Source organism: Choristoneura fumiferana, chromosome 28 (assembly GCF_025370935.1).
Source record: "Choristoneura fumiferana chromosome 28, NRCan_CFum_1, whole genome shotgun sequence".
In the NCBI taxonomy this organism is placed as follows: Eukaryota; Metazoa; Arthropoda; class Insecta; order Lepidoptera; family Tortricidae; genus Choristoneura; species Choristoneura fumiferana.
In genome coordinates, this window is record NC_133499.1 from 2,816,186 (window position 1) to 2,834,263 (window position 18,078).

General features: G+C 41.5%; 2 protein-coding genes across 3 annotated transcripts in view; both read left to right on the forward strand.

Moving 5' to 3' along the window:
• Syt7 (Synaptotagmin 7) overlaps positions 1 to 18,078 on the forward strand; it is a 304,885-nt gene that overhangs the window by 247,454 nt on the left and 39,353 nt on the right. The window lies entirely within an intron of this gene.
• On the forward strand, positions 15,203 to 17,015 carry LOC141443895 (uncharacterized). The gene has a single exon (XM_074109271.1). The coding sequence runs from the start codon at positions 15,439 to 15,441 to the stop codon at positions 16,318 to 16,320; it is 882 nt and encodes a 293-aa protein (XP_073965372.1). The 5' UTR covers positions 15,203 to 15,438; the 3' UTR covers positions 16,321 to 17,015.

Genomic DNA, 18,078 nt, shown 5'->3' on the forward strand with positions numbered 1-18,078 from the left:
AGAAAGATGGTGTAGCAATCCAGGCGGACTTGCACAAGGTCCTACGGACATGCTCTCTGGATCTACCCTCGGAACGTTACACAGAGTACGCGCAAAATACATAAGTCATTATTAAAAAAACAATAAGCATTTCAGTCACTGTTTGTTATTATATTTTGCAGTCGAAACCTAATAAGTAACATTCATTGCTCGAGGAGTTTTTAGTGCAGTGTATAAAAAGAAAAACCAGTGAGAAATTATATTGACCGGTTAGAGCTCAAAAGTACCCACAGTAAAAAAATAAAATAAAAAACTAGTCTATAATGTCCACAAAATGTGCGGCTTGTGCCAAGTTTACCGGGCGTATTGGAATCGTCGTGTGCCCAAAATGCAGCGGCCACTACCACTGCGCTTGCGTGGGGTTCCTGCCGGTACGGTGGTCCCCGGGAGTGGAGCTGCCCGACGTGCAAGCGGGTCCGGCCACGAGACGGCCACGCCGACACGCCGGAGAAGGACTTAATCACCCAGCCCTGCCGCCGCTGCCGCTATGCGCGCGACCGCAAAGCCCGCCACTGCTCGGGGACACGGCTTCGCGTGCTGCCAGCGCTTCGCCTCCTGAGTCTGAAGCTTCCGCCGCTATGAAGGTCTCGTCGGATGCAGGGATGTGGACTCGCTGTCTCTTGGTGATGAGATCCATCTGTTTCGGCGGGAGCTCCAGGCCCTGACACGAGCTTAGGGAGTTCCGCAAGAGTTCCAGGATGTCAGGGCCTGCATGGCGGACATCAGCGCGAAGGTCGATGCTCTGGAGGGTCGCGTCGACGCTGTAGAAAAAGCGGTCGTCGATAGCGCAGCGTCGGTAGCCACCAAGGCGATGGAGGAGGCTATCGCGACCCTCCAAACGGAGCTGAACGAGCGGACCAGGAGCTGCTGGCGAACGACGTGCAGCTGTCCGGCGTGCCGGAGGAGCCGAGCGAGACCCGATTGGGCTGGTCATGCGGGTCTGCGCCAAGTTAGGCGTGGAGCTGGACGCGCGGGACGTGGTGTTCGCGCACCGCGTGGGCCGTGAGCACGCGCGGGCCGGCCGCGCCCGCTGGTGGTGCGCCTGGCCGGCGCGCCCGTCCGCGACGAGCTGCTGCGGCAGGCGCGCGTGCGCCGCGGCGCCACCACCGAGGCCTGGCCTGGCCGCCGCACCGCAGCGGTTCTACGCCAACGAGCGGCTGACGCCCGCCAACCGCCAGCTGTTCCAGCGCGCCCGACAGGCTGCGGGCCCCGCCGCTTGGCGCTTCGTGTGGCCCCGGGCGGGAGGATCTTTGCCCGTAAAGCTGATGGCCAGCCGGGCCATCGCTTGCGCAGCTTGGCCGACTTGAGTATTTTTACTCGGTCACCGTTTTCCAATCAAATGTGTAGTCATTGTTTTATTGTTTGTTTTCTGTTGTGGAGTCCTAAAAAAAAAGGTTTTGTTATTATTTCCGTTTGTATAAGTCTTGTTTAAAAGTGTCTATTATATATTATTATCATGCAAACTAAATTACCTTCATTTTGTGGCCTTGCCGTGTGTTTCAAACGTATTGTTTTCATTGTGTTGTGTCGTCGCGAAAGTGAAACAACTGATTATTTTTTGTCCCGTCTGTGATTTGCCTATAAACAAAGCTATATATTTATTAACACGTATTATATGCACATATTTCACACCGCTCTCGCTACACTATATAACTATCATATTTACCTACTTACAGCCTCTTCTTGTAATTGTTTTTATGTAACGTATTCTGTTCTTGCCATGCCTCGTTTTAAAAACTTCAAGGTTGGTTTATTTAATGCTGGATCACTTGGTAGGGACATGACGAGTTGATTGCCATTATGACCGAGATAAAACCCGACGTCGTGCTATCAATGAGACCTGGTTGCGCGGCGCGAGGAGGGACGAGCTCCTACCATCGCTCAATACCGACTAAGAAATGTAGCTAGACCGACCGATGTCCGCGCGGGCGCGGGGGAGGCGTTGGTTTTTTTATACGTCTGATCTTGCCGCCCGCACTCTTCCGCACCCGCCGGCTGCACTCGTAGAACAAATGTGGATAAAATTAAATATAAACTGCAAACGATTAATAATGGAACCGCTTACCGACCTCCTTGGCTTGACGTTGACACTTTTTTTTGACGCCATTACAAACTCAATTACTTCTTTTGTTAATTACGACCGTTTGATTTTACTTGGTGACTTTAACATAAATTTTACGGACAAAACCGACACTAAGTTTGTATGTCTGATGAATTTTTAACTTCAGTTACTTGACTCAACACGTACGCGACCCGACGCATTTTACCGAACACAGCGAGACGACCATAGACCTAATTTGCACTGATGCTCACTTTGTGAATGTGGATGTGAAGCACATTCCGACCTAGGCAGACATGCATTCATTACGGCCGAGTTGGACATAAAAAAACAAAAAACCGACGCCGAGACGTATTACTTACCGACCTCTTAAGGACATTAACTTAAGTGACTTCGACAATGACCTTGAGACTATAAATTGGGACCAAATATTTTTACTTAATGACGTGAAATGACATGGTTAGACAATTTAACATACTTATACTCCACTGTTCGACAAACACGCCCCGTTAAAAACAATCGTGGTGAAGGAGGCATTCAAACCATGGCTAACGAGCAATGTGAAGCTTATGATGCGTCTCAGGGACAAAGCCCACGCCAAATACAAGCGATCCAAGGCCGTTGCTCATAAGCAATACTACCTGGACCTGAAACACCTAGTGATCGCAGCCATCCATTGCGAGAAACGTGCCTACTTCGAACACACATTAATGACGTTACCGACTCGAAGACTCTCTGAAAAACTTAAAGCGCACTGTCCTTCCAGACTCGCAGACGCAGACTGACCTCCCGACACACTTTAACGACCCGACTTAATAAACCGCCATTCTTAAATATACCCGGTAAACCAGCCGCATCCATATCTGATCTGACACGGTTTGAATTTGACAGACAGTGACAAAACATTTACTCTTTCACCAACAAACTGGAACTGTGACAAAAATTATGACCGCTATTAAAACGACCGCAAAGGGACATGATTTGATTGCCATTGACATGCTACTTATGACTCTTCCGGTGACCGCTAAGATACTGACATTCATTATTAATAGGAGTATTGAAACTATGACTTTCCCAACTGATTGGAAAATCGCTCAAGTGACCCCGTTACCCAAAAACCTAACCCTGCTAACCTGTCCGATCTCCGTCCTATTAGTATTCTTCCTGTGCATCGAAGATAATAGAAAGGGTGGTTTGCGACCATGTCGGAATACTTGGAGAAATACAGCATCCTACCTGAACTACAATCTGGTTTTCGCAAGGGTCGTTCGACAGTTACTGCGTTACTTGATGTAGTCGATAATATTTTGCAGGCTCAGGATGCTGGTAAAAACGATTTTAGTGCTTTTAGATTCTCCAGGGCTTTGATTGCATTAGCATTCCCTTGCTGTTATCTAAGATGTCGTATTACGGGTTTGACGTCACGACAATAAAGTGGTTTAGCAGTTACTTGACTGACCGTGCGCAGACTGTGGAATTGCGGGGGCCGGTGGTCGTGCTCTGCGGTCTTCTCTGTGCCCTGTGACACGAGGAGTGCCGCAGGGTTCGATACTGGGTCCTCTGCTCTTTATATTGTACAGTTCTGATATTGTATACAGTATAAAGAGCAGTGGATACCATCTTTACGCGGATGATCTGCAATTGTACGTCTCCTGCACGCCATCGGAAACATCCATCGCCGTGAACGCCATAAACGCAGATCTCGATCGTGTTTCGGCGTGGTCGGAGAGGAACTGTTTAGTTCTCAATCCTGTCAAGTCGAAGTACATTGTTTTTGGCTCGAGACATCAAATTCGTAATACTACTGATGCTCTGACGGTCGGGATGTTGCCGTCATGGGTAAACCAATAGAACGGGTGGTAGAAGCTAACAACCTTGGCCTCCTTATGGATGGCAAGCTGAGCTTTGAAACCACATTGTAAAAGTTGTGAGTAACTGCTTCTACCGCCTCAAAGTTCTGTACAATATACGCGATTACCTTAGTGTCAATTTGCGTGTTGACCTTTGTGAATCGCTTATATTGTCCAGATTAAACTATTGTGATGTTGTTTATGACGGCTGCATTGTTGGCCGTTCTAAGAGACTTTTACAGCGAGTGCAGAACGCATGCGCTCGTTTTTGTTTCCGTGTCCCTTCCCGCTCCCACATCACTCCGTATTTGAACGCCGCTAACCTGCTGAACATGCCTGCACGCAGGCGCATGCACCTCGCCACTCTGCTGTTCGGTGTGAGACGCTATAGGACCCCATTATACCTCCACAACAAAATAGTTTGGTCGAGGAGTGAGCGCAGGAGTGCAATGGCTCTTGTGCCTAAACACCGGACCGCGGCATTCCGCGGAAGTTTTAAGTTCGCGGCGTCCAAGTGCTGGAATGATATTCCTCCTCCTATCCAAGGGGCGTCTAGTGGGTACACCTTCAAGCGCAAGCTGAAGGAATACTTATTGACGCTCCAAAAATCCCTTCACTAAACCAGCACTTGAGTACGCCAGCCTGATGTTTTTGAACAACTTATTTGTCCCTTGTTTTTTTACTTATATGTTTATTGTAGTTTTTTATTTCTTGTTTACTTACAATAAAATATATTTATATATCTTAATTTATATATGTGAGTATATTTGTGTATCATTCCGCGAGTCACAGACGGTTCTGACAGAATATCAGCGCTGCAGGCGTTTAACGCCTCAGCATAATGCTGAGTCAGCGGCCGTTTCACTTTGCGAGGACACACAAAATCATATATTTTAATTTGTATTTCTTTTTTTTGTTTTATTTGTGTTTGCTGTTGTTGTTTTTTAGTTTGGTTGTATTTGTGTGTCTTTGTGAACGTGCAATAAATGTCTTCTATTTCTATCGCTAGAGCTAGTTAAGCCGAGTTCTGAAATAACAAGCAACTGCGTTGAAAGGCATCTCGCTCGTCTCAGAAGTGTAACAATAGTATCCCGCCCGCTACTGTCAGACCGCAGACATTTATTGTACAGCGCTCTTTTGTCTCACTCTAGCGTCGTGCAAGTACATACGTGATTTTCACGCTTCTCAGCCAAATTAAAATAACCTGACAGACTTGAAGTTGAAAAACCCCCAACGTCATTTCAGAGTTTAGTATCTCAAAAAAGGCTTAATCAGTTTTAATGAAACATGTTTTTGATGAAACATACTCGTAGCAAGGACCGTTTTTGCGTAAAAAAACCGCATCGAAATCAGTTCATCCGTTTAACAGCTACGGTGCCACAGACAGACGGACGCGATGAAAAAGCTTTAGTTTTATTTTCTATCAATTTTAGTTAATAGTGAAATAAACCCGGGTAACTTTAGCTCGACATGTTTCGGGCGTGTGCTCCGGCAGGAATAGCTATGAATTAGCCCGAAACATGTCAGCTAAATTTGATTTAAGACGTGAATTATCTGGTTTCACTACGAGTGAGTCTCACGTTAGAGTTTTAGTTAATTTTACAGGACGCTTTTTCCATTAACTTAAAACGCACAGAAAAGCACAGTAATGTTACGCTTAGTTTTATTGTTACCCGACTGGCCAAAGGACTGTTATGTTTTTCGAGTGTATTTATGTATGTATGTCTATTTCTTTAGCCCTCGCTGCAGATTTTAACATATATGCTATCATTGGATTTGTCATAATTGTCGGAGTACTTATAGGGCCTAATTGAAGGCAATACTACACGAACGATTTTTTTCAAATCGGTTCATAAATGACGGAGTTCAAAGGTAACAAACATAATTAAAAAAAAAACGAATTTATAACCTCCTCCTTTTTTTGAAGTCGGTTAAAAATATAAGTCTAGTAGTCTAGAACTCTGTCAAGTAGCTAATTTAAAGTTCAGCAGGGACCCACTATCAAGAATTTTTGAGCTGGTCAAGATTTGAATGGGTCTAAAAGGTTTGTTTAATTCCGTGTCATTACTACTGAACAAGCTGTAGCTTGGTAATGTAACATTATACACTAGCAACACACCTCGGTGACAACCGCGGGCCAACAATCTAATTCAGCAAAAAGGTCGCGTAGTCTCTGAGGACGCAATATGGCGGGATTACAAAGTGGCACAAGAGCTTAAGTCAGGAATTTACGATTTTAAGTTTTTTTTTTTTTCAAAGCTAAAAGATAGATTGAGTTGAGCAGAAACAGCAGGGTGGGCAAAATATACAGGCACTTAAAAGTGCTTCCATATTAATACCTAGATTATGTTCTGTTGTCCTCCTAGATACTACGAGCAACGAAAAAAAAATCATATTTATCGAAGCTGTTGACAAAATTTTTGTTAAAAAATGTGACTTGTTAGAAAAAAAAGCCGGCCAGGTGCGAGTCGGACTCGCGTACCGTGGGCTCCGTACAAACCTGTAGGTAGTAACTTAAAAATTATTTAAAATATTTTTATTATATTATGATGTAACTAAAAATTTACGGCTTTCGCAATTTTTCCTTTATCTGTGCTGTATAAGACGTTGCTTCGTACCAAATTTCAAGATTTCGAGGAGTACCCTGTAGGTTTTGATTCCCTTGCGAGTTTCGAAAATTTGCGGAAATTTGCGGCATAAACGGCTGCATCTTTTGATTGCGTTGGCTTAGAAGTTTTATTTTTTTCACAGCTCCAAGGGACAGTAGACCTGACTATTTGATATAAATTTCAGCTTGATACCTCCACGCGTTCCTGAGAAAAAGGGTCTTGACAGACGGACGGATGGACAACAAAGTGATCCTATAAGGGTTCCGTTTTTTACTTACGAAGTACGGAACCCTAAAAACGCTGGGCATCCAGACAGACATGCAAAAGCATTTTTTCCCAAGCTGGAAAAGATGCGTCTCGTTTTGTTAAAAAAAAACATTGAAGGTTTGTAAAAGTACGCCTCTGTTTCAAGCTAACAGGATCTTTTTACTGGCAATGTAAGATTATTTACATAATTAAAATTTACATGTACAGTCAGCATCAAAAGTAGCGGATCACTTCTTTACTTTGCCCTATTGGCGCGTGAAGCAAATTTGTATGGTGTTAAGTACGTTGCTGTAAAATGACAAAGTACAAAACTATGCAGCTACTTTTGATGATGACCGTTACCACAGTAAACACAAATTTTTCAGCAATAACTTTTCAATCAAATTATGATTGTGGTGGTTCTCGTTTTATGTTAGCAGATGGCGTGTTTACGATTTATTAAAGATTCAGATCCATTATTACTTTTACCACAGCGCATTTAAAGACGCTGATGAAGCAGGCAATTCTAGCTCCGAGATGCTTTTAGTAAATTATCCACTACTACAGAACGTATTCCACGTTTATAAAATATCAAGTTCGAGAATATTTTTTAATGATTAATTTAATATGTTGATCTTAACACATCTTTTAATATAGTCTTTATCAAGAAGATGTTTAGCTGAAACCAACTATATAGTTATGACAATGTGTGAATTGTGCCAAAACGTGGCCAAATTTTATCCCAATTGTCAAAGTTATCCTTCAGGGCCAAATAAACCCGACCTCGCAACACTTACAATAAAATTATTGATCTAATCCTAACATTCTAGTTCACTTCTAAAAACAAACAAACAAACTCTCCCCACAGTTTATCTACAGCAACACAAATTCCAATTCCATTCTAAAACTTAATCACAATAATAAACCGACTAACTCAATTTATCAAAACCCCTAAACGCTGAGTTGCCACGTTTTCCGCCGCGGCCGCTTAATTACTTGAAGCTGGCGAAATGTCAGTAATTTACATTAAATTTAGGAGGCCTGTCATGTGACACGAAGAGACAGGTGTGGCTGTCATTAGTTTTTAATTGGGATTAATTCTGCGTTGCCCTGCATTAAAATAACCGTCTGGCTCAAACGAGACGGTTTCGACATGACTGCGTCAGTACATCCAGAAGCTGGGCAAAGTTATCACTCGGTAGATGCTTAAAGATGATGGTTAATAAGGAATGAAGACAGCACTCTAGTAATTATGCGAAGTGTTGTCTCGTCTGAAGATGATGAGAGTTCACAAGTGTAGTCCCGGCTTCATGACTCACTGACGCCATATAATTTTAAAGCTAGAAGAAAAAACGCCTACACGGTGCTGCCTATGTTATCTGTAATCCACTTCATTCGGTTTTTATGTCAAAAACTCGACGCAACGTTTATCTACGGAAAATAGTAAGGGTAAGTTCGTTTGACTATTCAATAAACTGGCCAAGTGGAAGTCGGACTCTCGCACCGAAGGTTCCGCTCAAATTTATAATTTATGTTACCTAATGTTAGTGAAGCCTTCTTCTAATCAAAATGTACGCAGTGTAGGATAATTTTACATGATTATCCCTTGACATAAAATGTGTGTGTGTCTGTGGCACCGTAGCTCTTAAACAAGTGAACCGATTTGGATGCGGTTTTTTTATTTGAAAGCAGGTTTCCTCGCAATGGTTCTCAGACATGTTTTATCAAAATCGGTTCAGCCGTTTCAAGATCATCAGCTCTTTTGTTCGCTGCGGTAGGAATCTTAGACGCATAATGGGTATTTACTTTACTGTTTGAAATATTTGGGACCTTAATTTTTTTATTTGAAAGCAGGTTTTCTAGCGATAATTCTTAGACATAATTCATCAAAATTGAGATATTAAAATTTGAAGTGACAAAGTCAGGGGTTTTCCAACTTTTTATTGGTTAGGTTATTACTGACATAGACAGTCCTTTAAGAAAATAAATTCTTAAGGAGTAAACTCCATCACTATCAACCTGCGTATATATGTCCCACTGCTGGCTACAGGCCTCCTCTCAGAATGAAAGGGCTTGGGCTGTAGTTCCCACGCGGTAAAAGTAAATACCAAAACTTATTTATTGTTACGGTCCTGCCCACGCATTTCAACCCATTCCGCCGTTCACTGTCAACATGTCTCATGTACCGCCATATGTTCCATTCACTATGACGGTATGGCGAACGTTGGAGCTCACACAATAGCTATTGTTAGTGGCGCTACAGGAAACATGGGTATTAAGTGGCTGCTCGAGGGAATGTTATGTAAAGAAATACTTTTCCAGGTTTTTTTTAGGACCGCGTCACGTTCAAATTTTTAGAAACTTTATTAATTTATGTGGGCCAAATCTAACAAGTTATTGGCCCACTTTTAGTGGTAGCAAATTTGGCACACTTATGTAAGTCTGGTGACAATACCAATATATTTGGTAGTGACATCCTGTTAATCCAGCCAGGATCGTCTCCGCTGCGCGGAACTCTTCAACGGTTAATCGCATCAATTTGAAATTTAATACGGAAATATAGTTAAGATGACAAGAGCTAAAAAAAAATACTCATACGAGTACATTAGTTCTTGGAAACACTCTTATAAAACTTCATAACTTAATTCAGTAGGTACCTGAACCATTGGCTAACAGTATTGGTTTGAGCGAAGCCGCGGGAAAAAGCTGCTAAGTAGTATAGGAACAAAAGGTAGCGTAAGTATCATTCAACACGTCCAGCTATCTACATATCAAATTTCATCCAATTCCATTCAACCGTTATTTCGTGAAATAGTAACAAACGCACACACATATACTCACAAACTTTCGCATTTATAATATTAGTTGGATTAAATTCTAAAGCTTAAGTACCTATCAACCAATAAAAATGCAATCGTTTTAGAAACCAACGAAGTTTCTCACGCATTAAAAAGAAATCACCCTAACTACCGTAGATAAAAGTTCATGCTCATCACAAACATTCCTTACGACGCACCCGTAATATTAGGGGTCTTGTCCCGGACATAAATCTGCCCAGTTGCCCGGGACACGAGGAGTCACGTCGGTAAGCCAATACAGCTAAGGTAGAAACGGACGAATGCTCTATACCTACTTATTGAATGCAATTACCAGGTCAATTACAAACTACGAATTGTTGCCCGCAATTTTGTCTGCCTAGAATTCGTCTATCGATCTTGGAAGCTTGTCGAGCTAAACTCGATTTAATACTTGACATATCCAATACAGTATCATTTAATATGAGTCCCACGGTAGTTAAAATCTTACAGGAACTATGAAACTTTTCATACAATACAGGACTCTTTGTTCTACACCACAAAAAGTTTTTGGTAAAAATTTCGTTTTAATACAAGCTTTTTTTGCTGACTGTACTTGTATTGTCTGTCACCCAAACTACATTTGCATGCCAAATTTCAAGTCGATGCCATTAATCGTTGGAGTTCCGTCCTGTGGAGACGATCCTGGCCGGACTATCAGGATGTCACTACCAGATTATTTTTTTGTCACGCAATTTACGTAGGTACTTACTTATACCAAATTTCAAGGCAATCCAACTACTGGAAGTTGATCAAATTTAACTTACAAGACTTGATTACAGACAGACAGACAGACTACGGGACAAGTGAAACTAAATAAAAGCTTGTAATAATAAGCGATATAGAAAAACCAGTACACAGAGAGAAAATTACAATGCAAGCAATATGTCTTATAGCTTAAGAGCGATTTATAATAATGGTTTATTTATACAATTTTTTCAAATAAGTTTTTTCCAAGTTGATTGTTGAAACGCGACATGAAAAAAAAATAGTATAGTAAAAGTCAGCAAAATCGTATTTTGCGTGTGAACTCACAGACATATTTACAAACTTTCTTCTAATGTGTAATATCACTATACTACGAAATACATAAAAGAGCCGTTTCGAACAAGTGTCGGTGATCTTAAGATTCAGTTTGCAGGTACTATGAGCCAAATAATTGAACCGTAAGTGACACGCGTCAGTTTGTACAAGGTAACGACGTCTAGGACCCGTGGCATGCCCCTTACGTCGGCATACGTATAAATCAACAGATTCAATCCAATTCAAAGTCCCTTATCTGGCCCTTTTATCTGGAGGTAGAAATGACAATTGAAAGCGAAGCGCCCGTTTTCGAAATTTAGCGTCCATAGCTAAATCTTTAAGTCAAAGTGACAGAGATTTTACTTCCTATGTTCGATAACGTCGTATTTCTAATGAATCCAGGCTACATCAATAGTAGATAGTTCAACAAGGGAAGAAAATAACCAATATTACACGAGGTAACTTCACACCCGAGCGAGCATAGAGAGGAAGTTATCTCGTGTGATATGGGTTCCTTTCCTGCCTTGTTGAACAATCTACTTTTATGCTTTAGTGCACAAAGTAATATCTTCGGCAGGCGCTGACTTGGAAAAGTTGAAAAACCCATGACATTGTTATTTAAAACATCACACAAAAAATTGCATTGAAATCGGTCTATTCGTTTGAGTACCACGATTCTACAGACAGAGAAACAGATGTTGACGTCAATCTTACAATAACACCCCTATTTTCGCGTTGGGTTAAGAACGTTTATTACAAGTTTTTATTTAACTTGTAATGTATGTACAGTCAAGGGCAAAGATATCGACACGGCCAAGTTGCAAAATATGTATACAAGGCCTTAATGTTCAGTGCATAAAGTCGTGTATACATATTTTTGTAACTTTGCCGTGTCGATATATTTGCCCTTGACTGTACCTATGTAACTATGTCATTGTGTGCATGTGCGGGTCAAATCTTGCAAGTTGAATTTGACCCACTTCCAGTGTTCGGATTGACTTGAAATTTGACAGACTTATGTAAATCTGGTTATAATGCAATAATATGGTAGTGATATCCTGGTGGTCCAGGCAGGATCGTCTCTGCGGGACAGAACTCTTCAACGGTTTATGGGATTGACTTGAATTTTAGTCTGCAAAAAAGCTTGTATTAAAAATGAAATTTTGAACAAAAAACTTATTCAAATGAACTTAAAAAACATAAGCCTTTCTGTTGTCTTTGGAGAAGACGGAAAAAAACTCAAAATGAACATGCTGAATAAATGATTGCAAGTTTTTTTCAAGCGCAGTACGCTAGCATAGAAATGAGGCTCGTCTCCTGTCGAGAATAAAACAGGAATATAAACATGACATAAAGCGTTGTCATAGGCAGTATTTTGTCCAACTGCAAACGGAAAGAAAAGTCGTGTCTTTCAGGAATATTTTACGGTTTTAAGATGAAATGTCGATTGATAGGTTTTACACTGTCTCTCATCAAGGGTATAGACGCAGTAAATTCTTGCATGGTTTAATTTAACTACTAAACAAATAAGATACTAAATAAATAGTCTTCTAACTCATTAGCTCCGAAATTATGAGTAAGGAACAGATAGAGAGAGATGTATTCGATAGTCATATTCGATACAAATTTAGAAGGAAAACTTAAAAAAATAATCAAGCTATTATTTATGTACATACCACTCTTTCAACCTCAATTAAGATTTAACGACTAAAATTAAATACTAACTGAAAGCGAACAAGTTCCACGAAATAGTGTTTTAACTTTCAAAGCTATTTTCACGGTTCACTCGGCAGTAATTTACTGGATAATGAATATGAACTATCTCGTGAAAACTTGACGAAAGTAACGTTTATTAGGGGTGAAATAATTATAACGAGGGTCAGTGCGAGTAATAAAGGTTTCGTTTATTAAACAAGATAAGCCCCGTCGTCTAATATTTATACTAAATACTTAATCCTACTTACAACTCTATACTACTCAACACTCATAAATTGGAAAGTTTGTATGTCCGTATGTATGTTTGTTACTCCTTACCGCTGAAACGGCTCGACGGATTATATCGAACTTTGTTATGTAGACAGCTAGAAATCTAGAATAACTTATCGGCTACTTTTTATCCCAATGTTCCCACGGGATTGGGATGAAATCTCAAATTTTCAATTATTCAGGTTAAATACATGATATTTAGCGCGTGTTGAGTAAAATGATAACATAATTCATAATATCTGGATATTGATAATGTGTAATTCCATATCAAGTTTAAACCAAAAAATCTTACGCACGCTTTTGCACATTTATAATAGTCAATAGTAGAATAGGGATATTTGGAAATAACTCCGATCCGCATTAGCGATCCCTTCAAATAGCGAACCTACTGTGTTAAAAATAAAGTTGTGTTAAATACTTGTGATGTATAGATATCATTTAATAATATTGTAAATCTGTTTAAAAAAATATACCTCGTTGAGTTTCTTGCCGGATTCTTCTCAACAGAGGTTTTTCCGAACCGGTGGTAGATTTTTTTTGACATTCATAAGTGCTTGTTTTAGCCTAAATTGAATAAAGATATTTTGACTTTGACTTTGACTTTGACTTTGAATATGTCACGCCTTTTAATTCTATAGCTAAACTAAGGTCAGGTACATAAACATACATAACCCATTAAAACTTGATGCGAATACGACACATTCCAATCTCAACTCTATCCTACCGGCTGCGCCAATTATAATTTGGAGCGTCAGTTATCATGTGCTATAATTAGAATACATTACCATATCTCAATGAGATTCAACGTTGTCAATTAGTGAGAATACAAGGTGTAATAGTAGAATCAATCTTGTGTGTTTATAGCTAGCTTTTATTCACGGAGTGAGTACGAAATGCGAGTAAAGATTCACTGTTTAACTGTTTCAGCTTGGGCAAAAAATATGTTCTGCTGCCTGGCTGTCTGTTCTGTAGTGAAGAAGGTCGCAAATTTTAATAGATAAGCAGATTGGATATTTATAGGGCTTTTAGGGTTCCGTAGTCAACTAGAAACCCTTATAATTTTGCCATGTCTGTCCGTCTGTCTGTTTGTCCGCGGCTAAGCTCAGAGACCGTTAGCACTAGAAAGCTGTTATTTGGCATAAATATACATATTAGTCACACCGACAAAGTGGTAAAATAAAAATAAAATGTTTTTAGGGTACCTCCCATAAAATTAAAGTGGCCGGTTTTTAAAAATACACATTCTGAGTTTTTTTTTTCAATATAGCGTGGTTCTGAGGGTTTAAGGGCGGTAAATATTTTTCAGTTTTAAGACATACCTACTCGTTTAACTTGCAATGTTAAGTTTTCTTCAAATATAACAAGTCGAATTTCGCTCACTTGTGTTCCGATTGACTGGAAAGTTCGTATGGATATATGTAGAGAATGGTAACGTATATAACAGCGGGCCGGTTTCTGCTTCAAAACATGTGTCACACAGAAGTAACTATCTTGCAGTTGTGATTTTGAAGAAGGTAAACGATGGTAGTTGACTGAAAAATTATTAGGCTTTTTCATAATTCAGGGTTTGAAATGAACCACGCCCTTGATGCCGTACATTTTGAGAGTCCACAAATAAATGTAAGCATTCGTCAACCACAGTAAAAAATCCTAACCTAAGTTGTTCTACGAGATGTTCACCTGTCCGCCATTTTGCGAAAATTCCAAAAAATTTAATCGTCAAAAAAAAACACGATTCCTAGAATTAATAATATCGAACTGGAAGTAGTTAAAATATGTAACCTGTAGATGAGAGCAAGCTGCTTAAGCTGAAACAGAGAAGCTTCGCTCACGCTTGTTTAATCTAATAATAGAACCAAGCGTCTTCGTGAACAAGGACAGAATATTTAAGCCGTTACCTCAACTCACTTATTTACCTTTAGTTACATAATATATCACTATTATCACAGCGTGTTAAGAAACTTTACAATATTACAGAATTATATGCTTGCTTCTACCCATGGCTTTGCTCACATGACTATTAGATCCAGCAACTTAATTAAAATTACCGATTTTTGTTTTAAATCTTAGGAATTCCTAAATTCTCGTGATATTCATTTATTTTTAGCCCCGACACAAAAATAAAGATATTATGAGTTTAACTTTACTCATTTAATCGAGATGGTCGTTCGCTAAAAGTTCCTTTACAGCTTTTTAGCACCTTTACTTTTCTTTTTGTGGTATTGAATTTTAGAAATAAAAAATAGAAATAGAAATAGAAACGTTTATTCGCACATTACATATTATAAGTAAGTACACAAAATAAAACAACTATAAAATAAATATTAACGACAGTATTTGCGAAATCGCGAAACGGTCTCAGCTCAGCATAGTGTTGGCCGTAGAGGCCAACGCTGGTCTTCCGCTGAGACCGCTTGGCGACTTCACGAATTTTGAAATGGCTATGCCTACATAGCCATAGGGTTTTCCGACTTCTAGTTATAAATTGATTGATTCGATTAATCCGTTTGAGAGTGTGGCGGCCTGCTTGACCGCCACAACCTAAGTCCGCGCGCCTGCGCGATGCAGCGGACGGTTGTGCAGCAACCGAAAATCAACAGAGCTGTCCGATCGCCTAGCAAGAGAAAAACCTCATACAAATTTGCGTTAAATATTTTATTTGTTGTACATATATCTAATTGTAAATAAACTGTAAATAGTGCATTGCATCTTTTCTACCGACACGACAACCTTTTACCACAGTGGTGACCGCCGACTGAAAAAGAACTAAAATGTCGCGAGAAAATTTACACGAAGACTTCGCTGATGCCTCCACAGCCGATGGGCAGGTATGTCGTGTTGGTGTCCGCGTGCCGCCGTTCAACGCGGACGAGCCGGCGCTTTGGTTCGCGCAGATAGAGGCGCAATTTCAACTATCGAAAATAACGGTTGACGAAACGAAATTCTATTACGTCGCCGGCCAGCTAGAGGCGCGTTATGCACTCGAAGTAAAGGATATTATAACTAACCCTCCCGCTGCCGATAAGTACATAAAAATTAAAACTGAATTAATTAAACGCCTCTCGGCGTCTCAGGAAAAACGTACCCGGCAACTCCTCGTTCATGAAGAGCTTGGCGACCGCAGCCCGTCGCAATTTCTACGGCATTTACAAAACTTAGCCGGTACCGCTGCGACGTCCGATCTGCTCAAGACAATATGGATCGACCGTTTGCCGCATAATGTCCAAACTATACTTGCGTCGCAGTCGGACCAACCTCTAGAGAAACTTGCGGATTTAGCCGATAGGGTGTTTGAGCTTGCTCCCCAGATTCCCCATGTCGCAACTACCTCAGGCACCGCTGTCAACTACGCACCAGTACCACAAGTTTCCTTCGCGTCTGCCTCGCCTTCTGATGCCTTGATGCAGCAAGTCAGTGAACTTACCAGGCAAGTTGCTTTGTTGACGAGTAACTACCGAAGAGGACGCACACACTCTCGCTCACGCTCGGCGTCGTCGTCAAGAAGGTACAGCAGCCGCTCCCGTTCGAGGATGCCCCAGCCGCCGCCTAATCACCCGCATTGCTTCTACCACTATAACTTTAATGAAAAAGCGCGCAAATGCAGACAGCCGTGCAACTACAACGCGGAAAACTTCCCGGGCGGTCGGAAATAGCGGCCAACGACTGCCCCTCACCGTCTGGCCGTCTTTTTATAACCGATCTTCACAGCAAAATAAGATACCTCGTAGACACAGGTTCGGATTTATGCGTTTTCCCTCGATCAGCTATCAAGACGCCATGCCACCGATCCAAGTTTGACCTTGTTGCTGCTAACAATACCGTCATCCATACTTACGGACAGACAACAATAACAGTCAACTTAGGATTACGTAGAGCATTTACGTGGAGATTCACCATTGCCGACGTGTCAAAACCCATAATAGGAGTCGATTTTCTAGCTTTTTACGACCTACTTGTTGACTGCAAGAACCATCGTCTACTTGATAATCTTACCAAATCGTCAGTAGACGCGGTACGCTATATGTCGTCGGAAAATATAGATTCTGTCAAAATCGTCACAGGTGAAACTGAATTCGATGACATCTTACGTGAGTACCCTGCGCTTACCAGACCACCTGGTAGACACTCTCCATCGAAGCACAATACTCTGCACTTCATCAAGACCACACCTGGACCACCAGTATCCTGCAAGCCTCGCCGCCTTGACCCTATGCGTATGCAAGCCGCTAGGAAAGAGTTTGAGGATATGCTAGCATCTGGTATAGCTCGACGATCAGAGAGTCCATGGGCTAGTGCTCTCCACCTGGTGAAGAAGAAGGACGACTCCTGGAGACCTTGCGGTGATTACAGAGCCCCCCATACGTCATATTCACGACTTCTCCTACCAACTCTCAGGTTGCACCATCTTTTCAACCATTGACCTGGTCAAGGCATACAACCAGATAGCTGTTAACCCTGAAGACATCCCCAAGACTGCGATAATTACACCGTTCGGATTGTTCGAGTTCTCGTTTATGACGTTCGAATTAAGGAACGCGGCGCAGACCTTTCAGAGATTCATTGATGAAGTTTTGCTCGGTCTGGATTTCTGCTACGGCTACCTGGATGATATCTTGGTTTTTTCCTCGTCCCTGGAACAGAATAAAGCCCACCTTCGCCAGCTGTTTGAGCGTTTGACGCAGTACGGCGTATGGATCAACACCTCCAAGTGTTTGTTTGGCCAACCGGAAGTCACCTTTCTGGGCTACCGTGTGACAGCTTCAGGAACCAAGCCTTTGGAATCTAAAGTGCAAGCCATCAAGGACTACGCCGTTCCGAAAACCGTCAAGGAGCTCAGAAGATTCCTTGGTATGATCAATTTCTACCGTCGCTTCATACCAAACGCTGCCCAAGTACAGGCACCGCTTCACTCTTGTTTGGCAGGACCGAAGATCAAAGGATCTCACCCAGTTAGCATGACTTCAGAACTGCTTCAAGCCTTTGAAGACTGCAAATCATCACTGTCTAAAGCAACACTCTTGGCTCATCCGGATCCTTCTGCTCAGCTCGCCATCTTCACCGACGCATCTGACACTTCTCTCGGCGCCGTTCTTCAGCAATCCGTTGACAACACCTGGCAACCTTTGGCATTCTACTCACACAAACTTACCAAGCCACAGAAGAAGTACAGCCCGTACGACCGAGAACTCCTAGCAGTGTACGAGGCCATCAGGTACTTCAGGCATATGGTCGAAGCCAGAGACTTTATAGTGTATACTGACCACAAACCACTTACCTTCGCTTTCTCCACCAACCGAGATAAATGTTCACCAAGGCAATTCAGATACCTTGACTTTATCTCGCAATTCACTACGGACCTAAGGTACTTACCTGGAACTCTCAACGTTGTCGCTGACGCCTTGTCTCGCATC